The sequence below is a fragment of the Nilaparvata lugens genome, chromosome 9, assembly GCF_014356525.2.
Source record: "Nilaparvata lugens isolate BPH chromosome 9, ASM1435652v1, whole genome shotgun sequence".
NCBI lineage: Eukaryota > Metazoa > Arthropoda > Insecta > Hemiptera > Delphacidae > Nilaparvata > Nilaparvata lugens.
This window is the reverse complement of record NC_052512.1, coordinates 24,415,202-24,435,539: the sequence shown is the minus strand read 5'-3', so window position 1 is coordinate 24,435,539 and position 20,338 is coordinate 24,415,202. Positions and strand designations below refer to the sequence as shown.

At 36.7% G+C, this 20,338-nt stretch overlaps 1 protein-coding gene across 1 annotated transcript in view; it reads left to right on the top strand.

Annotated features, from left to right (window-relative positions):
• Nucleotides 1–20,338, top strand: part of LOC111056253 (von Willebrand factor A domain-containing protein 8-like) — a 139,032-nt gene that overhangs the window by 11,427 nt on the left and 107,267 nt on the right. Inside the window, exons 4-5 of the mRNA XM_039435671.1 lie at nt 221–388; nt 17,567–17,731. Of these exons, the coding sequence (XP_039291605.1) occupies nt 221–388; nt 17,567–17,731 (333 nt within the window). The remainder of the gene's footprint in view (nt 1–220; nt 389–17,566; nt 17,732–20,338) is intronic.

Sequence of the window (20,338 nt, the reverse complement as noted above, 5' to 3'; positions counted from 1 at the left end):
TGTCTTCTAAACTTTTTTCCTCTATATCCTTTCCTCGACTAGACTAATGTATCAAGTTATTTGTTGTAGTTGTCACCTTGAGTGCACCAGTACTGTCGATCTTAAAATATTGATAGTATCGAATTCCAGTATCGGCAAGCTTTGATTGTAAACATTATGCTTGCCCCATAAACTCCCGGCTGCTCTTATAAATAAATTAACATTTTGTAATTATTTTTAGGGCGCTGTTAGAGCAGCCGTGAATGGCCGTGTGTTAATCTTGGAAGGAATCGAGAAAGCTGAGAGAAATGTGTTACCAGTTCTCAACAATCTCCTCGAAAATCGCGAAATGCATCTCGAAGATGGCCGATTTCTGGTGCCAGCCTCACGTTACGATAAGTTGCTCCAGGTGAGTAGTTAATCTGTAATAAATCCATATTAACTAGCGAGTCCCACAATGACAATGAAAAATCCATTTGTTCGTGTGATTAGTTGCTAGTGATCAGTCATTACTTAAATTAATATCTTGCAATTTTTTGGAAAATCTGCTCAATAGCAATTCAAACCAAGTTTAAATTAATCCAGCATTAAATCAATATAAATAATCGCATTTATTATATGTGTTTTAGCTGGGTCAGCAGATGGTTTAAACTAGGATTACAATAAACAACTATTGAGCATACTGGCATGAGTGTCATATAGTTTATGTTAGGCTGGCCACTAACTGTAGAACATGCATGCCATGCACAGTCTTCGTATATTGTTGTGTCATCACAGCTGTGATCACCGCGAAACGCAGCCATTTCTTCAGTAACATTTTTTGAGGTTAGGTTTTTGAATCTCCATTTTTTGTTGTATATTTTTCTTTGCTACTCTATTTGAGGTTAAACATTTCTATCATTATAATTTGTAATTTTCCAGGTTTAATTATTGTTGTTGGTTGTTTATTTCATGTTAGAAGCCTCTTGCTGATTGTGTGATCTGTGCCACTGAATGAAATAATAGTGGACTGTAAGAAATGCTTTTGTAAATAAAAATGTTAAGATGTATGAATTGTATATTTATTGTACTACTGCACAAATCCAACATGCTAAAAAATGAATGATAATTTATAATAAAACTGGTAGCTGGGAAAGACGCCAAATAAAAGTAAGGTTTAAGTAAAACAGTTCAATAGATTTATTGTATACTTTGAGAAACGTGACATATTGTCTTAAATTTAGGAAATGCCACACAGGGCAGTTGACTGACGAGAAATAAAAAATGACATAGTAAAAAATTGAAACAGTAAAAATTGAGATTGTCAATTGATAAATGCTGACTTGATAACAGGAAAATTTAATTTAGGTATTAGACCAAATTCCTAGTAAACAAAACAATTTGTGACTAATGAACAAGTACAAAACTACTATATGTAATGCTCCGTAATGAGCTAATGAATAAATTCAAAGAGAAAATAAACTTTCAAATGACAATAAGTAATAGAGAAAAGTCAGGTCAATGAGTAATCTCAAAAAGTACAAAAGGTAAAGGTAAACTGCCAAAAACAGAACAATTGAAATGTAAATACTAAAGGTAACAAAAAAACGAATGCTTTCAGGACATATTAAAACCTTTGTAGTTCTGGATAGGTTTTATTAGATACACTAAATAATCATGAGTTGAACGTCAATTGAAAAGCATATATTCAATGTAATTAATAATTTTAAAGACAATATAAAATAGGTAGTACAGTGAAATGAAACAGACACTGTATTCAAGAACGTAATTGACAATGGCTTAGACTAACTTAATGCTTGATATAATAAGTCAAATATGAATAATAAGTCAACAAAAAATTAATTGGAAGTTGATCGATATTTAAATAAGTCAATATAAAAAATGTAAAATACAAATACTTGCAATACTTCCAAAAATATTGGTAAAAAGTTGTGTCTACAAATGGGAATCGCGACTTTAGAATAAATAATTCCAAGTAAACCCTGAAAAGGTCAAATAATAATTAAACAAACAAGGCAATTGAACAAATAATGAAAAATGCTGATAATGATTCAAAATTGATACAGAATACTTATCAAATGCATGAAGAGCATGAGATCCAATCTTGAATTGGATGGGCAGTACATCGAGACCCCCTCGATGATACCGGACGATGGTGGAGACCTGGATGGACCCACGAAATGGAGCGGACCAGAGCGAGCTACCGGAGCTGGACTGGACGGCGAGCCATGAAGAGCGGCGACTTGGATGACCCGCAAGCAGGACAAGAATCAATCCGAGCGACAGACTCCGGACTGGAATGGTGACGAATCAGGATAGCCAACAGCGATGGCTCAGTGGTGACGACACAGGAACGGCGGCGACACAGCGATGAGTGGGTAATGTCAGGTTAACTATTGTCAGTGCAATACGGGCAAGACTGACACAATGACGGTGTGACACAGTTGAGATATGCAACACATAAACTTGAAAGTAACGTAGCTGAAGATTCACTGAATTTGAATTGAATGAACCGTCCAAAAGTTAGGCACGGTGAATGAAATGCAAAGTTAATTGAGTTGGCTACGGCCAAAATCACAACACTGATGCTAAGTGAATGTCTGAATAGACAACCATCCAAATGCTTGGCATGGTGAATGAAATGTAACAAATGTTCGTAGATCACTAAAAGAACTGATTGAAACTGATACACCATCTACGGGGTAGACATGAAAATTGCTAATACTTCGATCTAGCAATGAATGATTAGGTAGCTAGCTGACTACCTAACAAAACGGATACAGAGCAGAACGTCTGACTGCACCGTGAAATGATGAGAGTGTGATCTTGGAATGCAAGCAACACACCAGTAATAATGTCCGCGAGACCAGAATTACTTCAATGAAACGAATGAATGCGAAATGGGCCTCAAGCCCTACCACAAAATGCCTACCGCAAATGAATGTTCAGTTCAATCATATAACTTGTTGCTGAATGTTGAATGTTCTGGAAACTTGATTTTCATAATCAGTAATATGAAAATGATTTGAGTTCTCACACTGAGAAGTGAATAAATTAAATTGAAGATAAAAATTCGAAGCACTCGTGACGAATGAAACGTGTTGGAACATACCAAATACTGATGATTGAAGATATTTCACAAACTAACGAACCGAAAATACTGAAACTTTATCGAAGCACTGGAAGAAACATTCTACGTTGAATAAACATGAATTTAAAACTTGAGAATTGAAAATTTTGAATTGAAAGCGACGAAAATTGAAGAACGGAAAAAAGCTGATGTGAACTGTTACGCCATTGCTGTGTGTAGAAGGAAACAGCACGTCGATGTTAGCCACGGTATAGCCAGGTATAGCCACGTCGATGAAAAAGATATGCGTAAAAAACGTCTAGACACGGTAGGAAATACTCCAAAATAATATTAAATAATACCAAAATGTACAATAAAATTAATGTACAAATGTAGCATGACAAAAAACTGATGTAATCCGTGAACTGCAGAAAACACAGTGAAAGTGGACCGATGACAAGTGACTTGCGCACTAACGCAACAAGTTGGGACAAGAACACAATGCATAGTGCGAAATCTGACATAAACCTGGCCCCCTTGAGGCCTGCAGGGTCTCAAAAGAGAGACATACGAGAGAACAAAAAAGAAACGGAGATTATGTCGGATGAGCAATGCTGAATTAATCAGAAAATTCCTCGTCGAGTGGAAGCGGTGCAATGCTAGAAATAGCCCGCTTGAAAGTGCCTGATGCGGTGCGAACGGTGACCACCCGTACCTTGTTGTCCTTCCCTGGATGAACGGCCGTGATGCGCGCAAGTTTCCATACCGAAGGTGACGTACCCGTGTCCTTGAGAATAACCACAGCACCAATCTGCAGGTTTTCAGATTCAGAGCTCCACTTGCTCTTCCTTTGAAGTGTGACTAGAAACTCAGCAGACCAACGATCCCAGAGTTCCTGAGTGATCAGTGCTAACTGACGCCAGCGTGAACGGTGATCGATGTGAGTGGTGGTTGGTGTGTGGAACGGCAGTGCGGTGAGCGGACGACCAACCAAAAATGCCCAGGAGACAAGTATGCTAAATCTTGAGGGTCCTCAGACAGAGGCACAAGAGGCCGGGAGTTGAGGATAGCTTCAATCTGTGCAGACAGCGTGGAAAGCTCTTCAAAATTCAAAATCTTATTCAAAGTGACCACTCTGAAAATTCGTTTAAAATTTTTTACAGCGTTTTCCCATAGACCTCCAAAATGAGGAGCCCTGGGAGGGATGAAATGCCAACCAATGTTGAAAACGGCGGCAAAGTTGTGAATTTCAGACTGAATAGCAGAATCTGAAAGAAATGCATGTAACTCATTGAGTTCATTGTGAGCGCCAACAAACGTTGTAGCATTGTCTGAATGAATGGCAAAAGGGATGCCACGACGAGCAGAGAACCTGATGAGTGCGGCAATGAAGGCCTTTGTTGAAAGCTCGGAGACCACCTCTACGTGAACTGCGCGCGTTACCATGCAAATAACAAAGCAAGGTAAGCCTTGGAGAAATTGCGCGACTTTGAGCCACCAAGACGAATTGAAAGAGGACCTGCGTAGTCAACTCCACAATTATAAAATGGAAAATCCGGTTGTACACGAACTGCGGGAAGATGCCCCATGATTTGCTCGGAACGAAACGTAGAGAAACGAAAACACATTTTGCAACCCTTTATTACACTCTTGATGATGCGACGGGTGGATGGTATCCAAAAACGTTGTCGAATACTGGCCATAGTGACCTGAACGCCAGCATGTTGAAGACGTCTATGAAATGAGACAATGAGCGCACGCGTGAACCTATGTTTAGCTGGCAATAAGATTTGATGTTTATAGTCGAATGGAATATCTGCCTCCCGAAGACGACCACCTACTCTCAGAAGATTGTCAGTATGAATAAATGGAGAGAGTGACTTGATAGAACTATTGGAGGGCAGCTCCTTACCCTGACGCAAAGATTTCAAATCGTCGGCAAAAACATCTGATTGAATGTCTTGAATGATGCGCAATTCAGCAGCTTGAATTTCCTGAACCGACAGTTCAACAGATTGCTGAGATGCTGGTTCACGGCAATGCTTCAAATTATGAATGAAACGAAGAATGTAAGCAGCAATGCGAACTAATTTGTGATATGATGAAATTTTTGACGATAAATCTGAAAACAATGAAGTTGTTGAACAAGTGACAAGCGAGATTTTAGGCTGTGAAATGATTACATTCGATGAAATCTCCTTCCAGGTTGAGGGTGAAACTGGAGACATGTGTCCCAATGATTGATACTCATCCATGAATGCCGTATACTGCTCCTTCAATTCAGGATTAGCAGCCAATCTTTTTCCAGTGAATGGAAACGGTTAAGAGCTTGGAAACGAGATTGACCTAGAGTGTGAAATGACTCTTTTTTGGGAAGAGCCACAGAAAATCTGCCGTCTGAGGCACGCTCGACATTGGCAAGATAATGCTGTTCAATCTTTCGGTGCTCAGCTGTTAGATTGTCCTTAGGAAGAACTTCTTCAAGCTTCCAAAATTTTTCCATCTGATTGGAAATCTCACAAGTAGAAATGAAGTTGGAATGAACAGAAGGTTCTATCTGAGATGAATGCGTGGACAAGACAGCACCCCAAACCACCCAACCTAGTTTGGTGCCTTGCAAAATGCAGTCAGATGAAATTTGAATTTGACCGAATGTCAATATGGAAGCATAGACTGAAACGCTCAAAAGAAGATCGATTCCCTGAGAAAGGTGAAAAGCAGGATCAGCAAGCTGAATGTGAGTGGGCAAACTAAGTTTTGAAATATCAATTCCTACTGGTGGAAGACTGGGTGTAATTTTGTCGGCAATAATGCAAGAGACCTTTCTAGACCATGTGCGATCAGAAGAAAACACTTCCACAGATGTGGAATACATCGGTGCTGTATTGATGCCAGAAACTGTATGTATAGTATTGTTATGACAAGTTGAAACTAAAGACAACCGTGAAGCAAGATGTTTGGAAATGAAACAGGTGTCACTACCTGTGTCCAACAACGTGCGACACAAAATAGGTTGACCAACCTTATCATAGACTACTACCTCTGCAGTAGGCATGATGGATACTGTTGAATTTTTGTTGCCATCATATGTGTGACTGGAATTACTAACTACTTGACCAGCGGCTGGAATCGGCGACCTAGCAGATGACTCTACAGTTGAATTCAATGACTGTTCAGAAGTAGATGCGACAACTGATGATGAAGCGAGCGGCGACGTGCGGAGGTTGACTGCCGGCTGTGAACCACAACTGCAGCTGTGAAGATGTGCTGAACGACTGCTGTTGGAGGAAATTGTAGTATTCCTTAATTGAACACTGTTGGCATTTGCTGTAGCCTTAGAGCCAGATGACGTAAATTGAAATGATGCACCGTGCAAAATGGAATGATGTGCCTTGCCACACTGCTTACATGCACCAAAGCATTGGTGTCCTGTTGAAAATGGGCGGAGACAATTGAAGCACAAGTGCTTTTTGCGTACTGCGTCAACACGAGCTTGTGGCTGTAGATTTGACAGCTGAGAACAAGTGAAGACAGAATGTGCTGAGTTGTTACAATACAAGCAAGCATTGGGACGTTGAAATACCGAATTGGGTGTAGCAGTACTGCGACTGTTGTTGAATGATGAATTGGATGTTCCAATACTACGATTGTTAGAGTTGAAAGAAAGAGCTGCCGATCTGCTGGGCTGCTGCTGGTTAGCCCTAGGATTGACCTGAGCTGAGTGATTCAAATTAAGTGACACAGCTTGTGACACTTTATGTTGGGACTCCATAAAGTTCCAGAGATTGTCAATAGAAACATCATCCATAGTAGAGTTGTATCGCTCCCAATCACGTAGGGTAGCAATATCAAAACGAGACACAGTGACATACATGAACAGAAGGTCTTTAACATCTATACCTAAATCAAGTGCTTCTAAAGCAAAAATGTTTGTTTTTTGATGGTCAATAAGACTGCGCCAAGATTGTGCTGATTTTGAATTGAGTTGCGGTGGGTTCAAGATTGCCGAAACATGTCGATCAGCAATAAGTATTGGATTGTCGTACCTGGTTTTCAACAAATTCCAAGCTAAAGTGAAATCACCTGGTGGTGCATTGGCGATTCTATTCAACGCTTCGCCGGATAATACCTGTTTGAGATATTGAAACTTTGCACTGTTATCAACTGAATCATTATCAACTATAATACTAGTAAATGCAGAACGAAAATTCAACCAATTTTCAAAATCACCATTAAAACGAGGTAATGGTATTTCTGGTAATTTGAAACCTTGTGAAAATTGAATAGGTCGTGGAGTGGGGGCATGCACTAATGCAGGTTCAACGAGAACCCTATTGGCCTCTTCAAAGGCTGCCAGATTGGCCTTGATTCTAGAAGTAATGTTAATAAAATTTTTTGAAATTTCATAATGAATAGTTTTGTCTCCATTGGGATCCCCTTCGTCTAAGCTATCCTTGATATTAACATAGGCGTGTCGAAGGGTATCAATTTCCTCTTTGACAGTGATTAATTCATGATATTCTAGCTGATTTCTAGGCGTTTCAAAATTAAACTGATCAATGAGCCACTGTAGGTGATCAAACAGATTTTTTCTCTTTGCTATTAGCGCCGAGATATCAGTTGGAAGAACTTCAGTAGCCATGATTACAAAGATTACTACAACTTAAAATTAGAATACTTGCGACCCTAAAATGCTGCCAACTGTAGTTGTGCGTGTGCCCACGTTTAAAGCGCAAACGTTTGCAAGAAGATGTGTCACCAAGGCTTGTGTGGAGAGCCAAATGAACTGAGTGATGTGACACCAAGCAAGTGATAATGGTGGCGCTCGAGCAACTTGTGCACAGGATGCAGTGTGGCAGCTTACAATGATTCAGGTCTTGAGAAACTGGTACCAACACGAGCGCAGCGTGCTTGTCTGGGGTCCAGTTAACCTTGAAAATGAATGAGAATCTATTAATACAAACAATGCTAATACAATAGTTAATGTCAAAAATTGGACCCTAAACTAAGGCGTCAATGTTAAAGATCAGGATGATTTTTTTTTTACAAATTTAAAAAAGTTTGAGTTGACCAGGGGTCATTAGATAATGAGTTGTCCCAGGTCACTGGCCTTGATCTGGCCGAAGGAGGACCATTTTAACATGTGTGATCTGTGCCACTGAATGAAATAATAGTGGACTGTAAGAAATGCTTTTGTAAATAAAATGTTAAGATGTATGAATTGTATATTTATTGTACTACTGCACAAATCCAACATGCTAAAAAATGAATGATAATTTATAATAAAACTGGTAGCTGGGAAAGACGCCAAATAAAAGTAAGGTTTAAGTAAAACAGTTCAATAGATTTATTGTATACTTTGAGAAACGTGACATATTGTCTTAGATTTAGGAAATGCCACACAGGGCAGTTGACTGACGAGAAATAAAAATGACATAGTAAAAAATTGAAACAGTAAAAATGAGATTGTCAATTGATAAATGCTGACTTGATAACAGGAAAATTTAATTTAGGTATAGACCAAATTCCTAGTAAACAAAACAATTTGTGACTAATGAACAGTACAAAACTACTATATGTAATGCTCCGTAATGAGTTAATGAATAAATTCAAAGAGAAAATAAACTTTCAAATGGCAATAAGTAATAGAGAAAAGTCAGGTCAATGAGTAATCTCAAAAAGTACAAAAGGTAAAGGTGTAAACTGCCAAAACAGAACAATTGAAATGTAAATACTAAAGGTAACAAAAAAACGAATGCTTTCAGGACATAATGTAAACCTTTGTAGTTCTGGATAGGTTTTATTAGATACACTAAATAATCATGAGTTGAACGTCAATTGAAAAGCATATATTCAATGTAATTAATAATTTTAAAGACAATATAAAATAGGTAGTACAGTGAAATGAAACAGACACTGTATTTAAGAACGTAATTGACAATGGCTTAGACTAACTTAATGCTTGATATAATAAGTCAAATATGAATAATAAGTCACAAAAAATTAATTGAAGTTGATCGATATTTAAATAAGTCAATATAAAAAATGTAAAATACAAATACTTGCAATACTTCCAAAAATATTGGTAAAAAGTTGTGTCTACAAATGGGAATCGCGACTTTAGAATAAATAATTCCAAGTAAACCCTGAAAAGGTCAAATAATAATTAAACAAACAAGGCAATTGAACAAATAATGAAAAATGCTGATAATGATTCAAAATTGATACAGAATACTTATCAAATGCATGAAGAGCATGAGATCCAATCTTGAATTGGATGGGCAGTACATCGAGACCCCCTCGATGATACCGGACGATGGTGGAGACCTGGATGGACCCACGAAATGGAGCGGACCAGAGCGAGCTACCGGAGCTGGACTGGACGGCGAGCCATGAAGAGCGGCGACTTGGATGACCCGCAAGCAGGACAAGAATCAATCCGAGCGACAGACTCCGGACTGGAATGGTGACGAATCAGGATAGCCAACAGCGATGGCTCAGTGGTGACGACACAGGAACGGCGGCGACACAGCGATGAGTGGGTAATGTCAGGTTAACTATTGTCAGTGCAATACGGGCAAGACTGACACAATGACGGTGTGACACAGTTGAGATATGCAACACATAAACTTGAAAGTAACGTAGCTGAAGATTCACTGAATTTGAATTGAATGAACCGTCCAAAAGTTAGGCACGGTGAATGAAATGCAAAGTTAATTGAGTTGGCGACGGCCAAAATTCACAACACTGATGCTAAGTGAATGTCTGAATAGACAACCATCCAAATGCTTGGCATGGTGAATGAAATGTAACAAATGTTCGTAGATCACTAAAAGAACTGATTGAAACTGATACACCATCTACGGGGTAGACATGAAAATTGCTAATACTTCGATCTAGCAATGAATGATTAGGTAGCTAGCTGACTAACCTAACAAAAACGGATACAGAGCAGAACGTCTGACTGCACCGTGAAATGATGAGAGTGTGATCTTGGAATGCAAGCAACACACCAGTAATAATGTCCCGCGAGACCAGAATTACTTCAATGAAACGAATGAATGCGAAATTGGGCCTCAAGGCCTACCACAAAAATGCCTACCGCAAATGAATGTTCAGTTCAATCATATAACTTGTTGCTGAATGTTGAATGTTCTGGAAACTTGATTTTCATAATCAGTAATATGAAAATGATTTGAGTTCTCACACTGAGAAGTGAATAAATTTAAATTGAAGATAAAAATTCGAAGCACTCGTGACGAATGAAACGTGTTGGAACATACCAAATACTGATGATTGAAGATATTTCACAAACTAACGAACCGAAAATACTGAAACTTTATCGAAGCACTGGAAGAAACATTCTACGTTGAATAAACATGAATTTAAAACTTGAGAATTGAAAATTTTGAATTGAAAGCGACGAAAATTGAAGAACGGAAAAAAGCTGATGTGAACTGTTACGCCATTGCTGTGTGTAGAAGGAAACAGCACGTCGATGTTAGCCACGATATAGCCAGGTATAGCCACGTCGATGAAAAAGATATGCGTAAAAAACGTCTAGACACGGTAGGAAATACTCCAAAATAATATTAAATAATACCAAAATGTACAATAAAATTAATGTACAAATGTAGCATGACAAAACTGATGTAATCCGTGAACTGCAGAAAACACAGTGAAAGTGGACCGATGACAAAGTGACTTGCGCACTAACGCGACAAGTTGGGACAAGAACACAATGCATAGTGCGAAATCTGACACTGATGATGAACATGATGTGTACGGTATGTGTTTATGTAAACATGTCATGCAGGTTTATCATGCATTTTCTACCCGTTAGTGACTAGCCTTATATTAGAAAACTTTCAATAATCTTTTTATAATTATTAAACATATGGTTTGTACATCACTAATGGCCGGCTGTAGAGTCTTCACTTGAACTGTTATATAGCTGGTAGACTAAAGGCCGGAACACATATAACCGCACAGTGCCCGCGCCGACGTAGGGCCGAGCTATGCCTGCGACACAGTGATGGTGGTAGGAGAACACACGTATCCGTGCAACAGCCGAGCGGCAGCAGTGTCTCAGTTTTGTAGTGCTACTGTAGTCTGATTTCTGAATGTATTAAACCATTGTTAATAATATAAAACTATTAAAAGCTTCTTACATCCGATTTAAATTTATATTTTCAATTTTAAACTAATTATCTGTAGATACAGAAGATGAAAATCATAGTGCTGGTTGTAACAATATAATTTGGGTATTCCCCAAAAACTATTATTGAAAGAAATTGATAGGTCTCAGCACAAGAAGCTGGAAATTGTTATCACCAGTTACGGTGTCAATGGTCTAGAGATTAGATAATAACGGCTCTCAAGGCTATGATTATTAACAACCAAATGAAAATAAAAGTCTGGTTGCAATTTATTCAATAATATATATATATATATAATATATATATATATATATATATATATATATATAATATTTGAGGTTAGGTTCTTTGACATTAGCTAGTCGGCGACCTTAGTAATCGGTCGATTACAGCGATAAATCGGCGATATACAGCATTGATTATTAAATCTTTAGAAATATTACGTTCTCAAGATTTTATTAAATTATTCAGAATCATCGCATCCGATTTGGAAGAAGGACACAAGGGTCATAGTATTGAGTTGCAGCAGCAATATAAATTAATAGAATCTATAAGGTATTCTGATAGAGTGTCGCCTTTGATTCCGCTCTGTATCATCTCACACTGCTGACCCCTTTGTCAGATGGTGGCGAGTGGCATTGATGTCGATACCATATTGTCTAGTACAAAAATCAGAACCCTTATATTTATCTACATCTTCTGCATCTATATTATTGTGGAGTCGACCAAATCAGTCATAAGGACTAAATTTTTAAAGCAGCCGACGTTTGCAGCCGTTGAAAGCAGAGAATTATTTGAGCTCCTTGAAGAGCTGGTAAGAAATTTGTGGTATTTCTCTTTCAGGAGTCGTAAAAATAATAATATTATTCAAAAATCTTATGCTCTACCGACTGCTGCCAGCAGGGCACATGCGACGCCAAAAATAACGTCACATGGTATAGCCTATATTTCGATGCATAATAATATCATGTATCGGAAATATATATCAGCAATAAAATTGTTATAGTTTGCCTTCTGCATCTACACATAATTAGTTTTAAATTTAAAATTCAAGACAAATTCACGAGTTCCTTCTTTTATACTTTTTGTAGTTTATTTTATTATATCTATTATACCCTTGGCTCAACTTATTTGGTTCTACTTTTACTTTTGGTTTAACTTATTTTTCCGTTCAAACATATTTCTCATCACTTTGATCGTACAAAACTGGAAAATTTCGTATCTCTTCAATAAGTTTTCCACTCTCTATGTTGAACGAGGCCGCACCGCCACTGTCAAAAAGTAAACTGAACTAGTCGGTGACGGCCCGGACACGGCTCGGGCAACAAACTCGGTGATGGTGCTGGTGCGGTGCGGTAGTGTCCCTACACGTTTGAAAGTCTTTCTTTTCTCTCTCGCCATAGTACATCCGACACTCGGCCGTATGTCGGCGCGGGCTCGGTGCGGTTATATGTGTCCCGGCCATTATAAGTTGAGTACACATACATAATCGGATTTGCGCTGCACATTTATTTCAATGAGCGCTTCTTACTACATTTTATAGGTTCCGGACTGGATTCTCGGGCTGACAAATAATTTTTGAATTGTAGCTCTCTTTGTATTTGCTTCTATCTGTTCTCCCTGTTGTCAATATCTGCAGTAGCAGAAGTATTATTACTTGTTGACAGTATTTAATTTGGATTTTAGTTCAATAAGTTTTATTTATTTATTCATAGACAATAGGATACAATGCAGGTGTAAACAACAGGCATTCACCCAAAACTTCTTTCAATCTTAATTTTAGATATATCCTTTAACATTCGAATAGATGCAATGCAATCTTTCATTTACTTAGTTGATGGAAAATGTTATCTATAGAGAAATTCACTTCACTGTCTGCATTCCTTATGAATTACATGAGTGCTTCTCATTCAACCATAGCTCACAACTGCAGTGAAACTTACTGTAGTCAAGAAAATTACCCTGTAAATTGAGCAAATAACAAAGTGGGAAAGTGGTAATTATGTGTATTTATTAGGTACTCATCTTCATCTATTATTCATAAATCATACATTGTATTCATCCATTGTATTGATTTCCATTTGATAAAATAAATTTGGTACAGGTCTAATCAAAATCACAACCTATCAACCATATTGACCGAGCGAAGTGAGGTCTAAGATTCAAGTCGATGGTTTTGCATTTCTCTTTATGTTTAAATGTTTATTTATTGCGCATTTACAGCCAAACGCAGCAATAGATCTTTGAAAATGAAATTTGACAGGTTTCTTTTCGAATTTCGCGTCGACGTATATATAAGGGTTTTGAACATACCTGTAAAATTTCATGAAAATCTATTGCCGCGTTTCGCCGTAAATGCGGAACATAAATATAAACATAAAAACATAAAGAGAAATGCAAAACCGTCGACTTGAATCTTAGACCTCACTTCGCTCGGTCAATAATACTACCCGTTCAAAAACATCGGACATATTGAAAATGTATCTTTTCATCAACGTTAGTAGACAATTGTCTACTAACTTTGTCTTTCCATAACCAGAGACCATGATTCTAGTTTGGAGTTATTGAAAGAAAACATTTTTTTTACATTTTTCTTTTTTGATTTGATGATTAAAATTGCAACAAATATTATTGAAAAAAATTGATTTCTAAAATCATGAAAAGTGAGAAATGAAGTTTGTAGAAATCAGCATTATGGTAGTTTATTTTGTTAATTTCAAACACAGCGATTTTTCGCCAACACAACACAGAATGTTCTCTGATGGGTTGATTGGATTGGCATATCGGCGGCAGACAGACCTGATAACAGCGGTCACACTCACATTCCGGGACTATACGTCACAGTACGATAGGACAGAAAGCTGTATGTTTATTTAGGATTTTTTCCAGACATTTTAAATTGATAAATTATTTAATTCTTGAGAAAATAACAACAGGTCAGTGTAACTTACTGAGCGCGAGGTCTACTGTTCACAGAACTACTAGTATCAAAGAATTCCTTGAAAAGTATTTCAACCAGCCATAATATATCCAACTTTCCCAAAAAATACTCCAAGTAATTGTACTTACAAATGCTGTGAAGTTTTTCACAAACTACTATGTAACTGTTAAATGATCCAATAATATGATCAGTACTGTAATATTGCATTATTTCTAATCTATAATATGTGGGGAACCCAGCTTTCGCTCTAAAATAAAAAAGGCAAAGAGATGGAGAATTCAAAAGAAAAGTATTACTCATGAATTACTGCAGTACTGGTATAGATTCTGTGTATAAGCAATACATTACACTATTTACTTGCGATTATTATTATTATTATTATTATTATTATTATTATTATTTGCGATTACTGGTATTGTGTAATGTGAATGAATATTATAGAAAATTGGAGCAGATTATGTGTTTATTTTGATGTTTTCTCAATGTTGGTGATGGAATCCTATTCGACCCCAGTACTCTAAAGAATTATAATATTATTGGAAATTTCGCCTTACAGCTGCGTACATTCAGAAATTGCTCGCTTATTAAGATAATATAATAAAGGTGATTTTGTCGGTTTGTGATATTCATCATCACGCCTAATCTACATCACTTGATAACTTGAAATGCTGGTCAAAGATTCTGAATTATTCATCTGAGATAATGTTTTTCTATTCACTATCACCTCATCCATTTCCAATAACGCACTTGTTTGGGAGAATAACAAAGCTGCAAATGTATATTTAGTCAACTTGTCAGCCCGAAAAGCGAGCGGATAGTCCAAGATAGAAGTAGTAGAACAACCATTATTGACAAAATTATAATAAGCAATACAATAATAGAATTTATTACACAATAAATCAAATTATATTTGATATTATTAGGTTGATGACTGGCATAACCTTTGAAGTTGTCTGCCAGGAGTCGGTCATATCCTAGTAATTGAATTCCCTTATCATATCATTCCTTAAATTCAAAGCCGCCATCAGAAATGCCGTCTAATCATCCGATCCCTTCCCGTTCAGCCATTCGACTACCTCAACCTCGGAGAGTCTACATTTCCCAAGCCATGCTCTTCGCAAACCCGCAAATATCGGACAAACCACCATAAAATGAAGCATGTCCTCTTTCTCGGCCAAATTGCATAAGGAACATAACCACTGTCTCTCCTCTCTTCCATGCGCAAAGTTGAGATAGAATAGTGAACCTCTGGCTTTAAGAATCAAACTTATCTTTTTTCTATCGTAGCCCGAGTTTAGATAAGATCTAACATCACTCCCCTGTTCCAACTGTTTATACAGTGGATGGAATTCTGCTTCATTAGCTCTCCTTACCCATTCAACTCTAATTTTCTCTTTCATTTCCTCGTACATGGACATGAAATCATTTCTCCATTCAGTCAAACATCTCACAAGGTTAAAGTCCGATTCCTCGTCCCATCTCATCCACTCTCTACACCAAAAACTCTTCCTTCCTAATACCTTTTCTGCTGACTCTCTAGACAGTCTTCCCCTGGGTAGTCTCATAACTCTGAACACATACTTCACATGTAATTTTAAAACGAACAGAAACGCATGCTCAGTACCAAGTTCCAGGTGCAGAACATAATTAGGTGTTGTCTGTGGCAGCATTAAAAGTTTTTTAGCAAAAAATCGTTGCAAAGTCTCTAGCATGTCGTAGCTCTTATAACCCCAAACCTGTGCTCCATATGTTGCCACTGTTCTCATCACCGCCCCATACACCCTCCACTTCACATTCATATCAATGTCATTTCGAACAATAAAATCTTTTCTTACTCCATTTATTCCAAACTTGGCAAGAGAAGTTCGTTCTTTGACATGCTTGGCAAAGTATAATTTGGATGTTAATATGACGCCTAAATATTTATAACTGTTGACCACTTCTACCTCTTCAGCCGCTAGATACCAATTCTCATGCTCCGCTATACGTCCGCCCTTCCTAAACACAACTATTTCAGATTTATCTCTATTTATCACTAAACCCCACTTCTCACAATACCCTTGAATATCATCAATCATTCTCTGCAATGCCTTTGGCGAGGAAGCTAATAGTACTAAATCATCTACATACATAAGAACTTTTACATTTAACTCATCTAACCAGATTCCTTCTCTCAAACTGTCACACAAATCATTAATAAACAGTGAGAAGAGCAATGGCGATAGCAAACAACCCTGTTTCAATCCACAGGTAGTCTTCAAAAACTGTGACATTCTATCCTTACACCAAATACTAGCCGTTGTGTCCGTGTACAAACTAGAAATAATTTTGACAAACTGGTCTGACAGCCCTATTGCGTACAGTTTATGAATTAGCGTTAGTCTATCTACTTTATCATAGGCGGTTTTCAAATCGACAAAAAACAATACATTTTTTCCCTCTTCCCCTTATTTTCATATTAATTATACTAACTAGGTTAAAAATGTTGTCGAACGTGGAATATCCTTTTCTAAAGCCTGCCTGATATTCGCATAATATATTATTAACGTTCACCCATTCTTCTAGCCTTCCAAGCAGTACCCCAGCAAACCATTTAGCGAAGGAATTAACAAAAGAAATCCCTCTATAGTTTTCCACATTTGATACGTCTCCTTTCTTAAATATTGGAAAAATGAACGTTTCCCTAAAACATCTGGGTATGTCTGTGCTCTGAAATGCATGAACAATGATAAGACGGTATTCAGCAATTACTCTGGAGCTTTCTTAAAGAATTCTATCGGTATCCCATCTATTCCAGGGACTTTTCCATCCTTTCTCCTCAGCAATGCTTGTTTCAACTCATTCATATTTATCACTGCATCTAGAATCTCGATCCTATTAATAGGCCCCACATGCATGTCAATATCTCTCCTTAACTCCGAGGTAAACTGTCGCTCAAAAAATCTACTCCACTGTTCCGGGGTTATAGAACTACTTGATAACCTTTTCGACTTCATAAACCAGCCTACCGTCTCCAAAAATTTTTGGAGTCTCTTACATTAGCTAATTTGATCGCTGCATCCTGATAATACTGTTTCCTTTTATTCTTACACAATGACTTATAATTGTGTTTTACTTCCAAATAGATCCGTCTGGCAACTCCTGAATTATTTCTTCTAAATAATAAATTTAATATTTCAAAGCATCGCTCACGCGCTCTTTCGCACTTTCAATCCTACCATACCTGTCTAAATTTACCATCTTTTCTTCCACTCACATGCTGCCTCCAAGATAGAATGAAATGCATTGAGTTGCATGCCGCAGCTGACAGCTGATTTTAGATCTAAGTTGCCAACTCTTTGTGTGTGACATTTATTAGTGTTGGCTGTGCTATCATTAAAAAAATTGGCTTTATTGAATAAAATATGTTGTTTTCAGGAGCATGGACAAGAAGAGCTAGATCGTTGGCAGTTAGTTCGGGCCAGTGATGAGTTCAGAGTGATCGCTTTGGGTTTGCCCGTTCCCAATTATCACGGAAACCCCTTGGACCCTCCTTTGCGTTCCCGCTTCCAAGCTAGGGATGTTCCGTCACCCACTTACAAGGTAGGAACTGTTTCCAATATTTATACAATTAGAAATCAAGGGTTCACCTGTATCTTTTACTGTTTCTAGTAGAGTGTTTTGAGGTTTTTTCTTGGATATCCCTTACCAAGAATGGATGGTTATAATATTTTAAAAATCCGCTGATTTGTGTAGTTACAAGACAATAATATCAAACTATCTTAAATCTTAAAAGTGCGTGTTAGCAGTCGGCCATATTCGATTGATCTCCCATCATATGGGCAATGTAATCTTTAGAAATGTGTAGCGCCGTTATACTGAGTGTCCCAAAATTAAAGTGCCAAACTTCAGGAATAGGTTCTACGGGTCAAAACAAAGAGAAAATGTAGAATATTTTTTTCCTAAAACGCTTCGTTTTAAGATATTCGCCATTTTGTATTTTTTACAAAATAATTTTTATTTTCAAAGTTTCCCAACCGATCGCTATAAAAATCGGTAGGTATGTTCAAATAAGATGGATGAACTGTAGAAAAAATATTCAACTTTGTCCAATTCGAAAAGTCAAAATGGCGGCCATTTTAAACTTTCAATCCAAAATTTCGAGAGAACGGTGATAGATAGAGAAATTTACTAGGAACAAATTTTTTTAGGAAATTTTATTTACAATCAGTCAACACCAAAAAAAGAGAATCGGACAAAGCATAACAGAGATACATGCTACTTTGTTTTGACCCATAGAACCTATTCCCGAAATATGGCACTTTAATTTTGGGATACTCTGTATATGGACGAAAATTTACGTACTATACATCATTAGAGAGAGAATAAAATTCTTCAGAGCATGTAATTTTTTGTATGTTCTTATTTTAAAACTAATATGATTAAAGCAAGAATAAACTTACTGAAGTTTAAAGTTTCAGATTGCATTTCATCTTCAAATTGTTAAATAATTCTTCAGTTCACAATTTGTAAAACTATGTTTTAAAATTTATTTATTTGGAAAAAGAAATACTTACAAACAGCATGAATATAACATAACTTGTATTAACAATATATCACACAAACTGTACTACAATAAAATTTTCAGCACCGCCATCAAAGAAACCCTTGATTGTTGAAATCCATTGAATAGTCAAGTTTTTTTATTGTATTGTGATTTATGCTGAATCGTTTGCACAGATGCAGTTTAGTTACATTTTGTGCCTCTTGCACGAAAGACGATCAAGTTTTAATCATTAATTCCACGTGGTTCTCGTGAAATTAATCACGGTAAAATTTCACCGGTTTTTGTGCAACCGGGCCAACGAGTTGAAACAATCAGCTGATTCAATTGTAGCACATTATGAAAAATGCAACCATAGCTTGATTTAATCTTAATTTAAGTTGAACATGGATTGATCTGATATTGAACATACAGGCGATAGAGTAAGCACCAGCATGTATTGTAATAAATAAAAAAATCTAATCTAAACTCTAGAAACTAGAGCTTTCCCACACTAAAGAATACATTTTTTTCAGGAACATGAAGAATAAGATTTGATCATACCTGTCAAGATAAAGTATATGCTACTGTATATGCCATTCATAAAACTGTTCTTTACTGTGTTGTGACATTCACTTTGAAGTGTCATCATTGGTTATGAATTACATTAACGCTTCCCATTTAACAAATGAATTGGCTTGTGATAAATCCTTTTTATAGTGTTGAAGAGTTCTTTGAGAGTGAAATAATTGTTGCTTAGAGTTAAGAGGTTTCTATTTGTATTTATATATTGTTCTAAAGGCTCAAGTTGTGCTGTAAGGAATATGTTTTGTACATTCAAATGAATATTGTTAATGTATTTGTAAAATCCAATTGACTTACAGTTTACTTAGGTACTGTATTATTTTAAGACTCAGTAATGTAATTTTGTATGTACAATTGCTGTAAAATTTGATTTTTATCTTTTGTCTTACTATAATCAATATTTGACTTTGCCTATTGTTCTAAGAATTTAACGGCAATAAAATCATATTTATTTATTTATTTAATGCTGACAGTTTAAAGTAGAACCTACTATGTTATATGATTGATTTTATTAGTGGCAAGTTTCATTCATAAGGTCCGAGAGACATGCTAGAGTGTGGTTCTCTTTGGACTGTCAGCACTTATTATGGATAAAATGATTGCTTCTCATTCAATCAATGCTGACAGTTTCAAGTGGTTCTCACTATATGCGTGTGACAACTTTATAAGGCCACTATTCTACATTGTTATAATGTCAAGTCGGTCTATTGATCCTTTCTGTCCTAGTTATTGAGGTTGTTCTTGTTGTTGTTATCATTTTTTTGATTCGTCTTGTTGTAGGAAGTGTTTACTTCACTAGACAAATTATGTTGCCAGTAACAAATTACGATTTTCTCAAATGTAGGATAATTCACTTTTAATAAATCAGTTTTTGAAAATTTCAACCATACCATTCTAAAGTGAGATTCATTTGATTGAATGAGAAGCATCAGAATCTTGAGGAATAATAATAATCATCATCATGATTTACACTCAAAGGAGTTTATTTACAAAAAGCCTATACATAAAATACAGATATTAAAGAGAATCCCAACTCAAGTAATAGCTAAAATAATCTTATTTGTTATGATAGTGAATCTTAC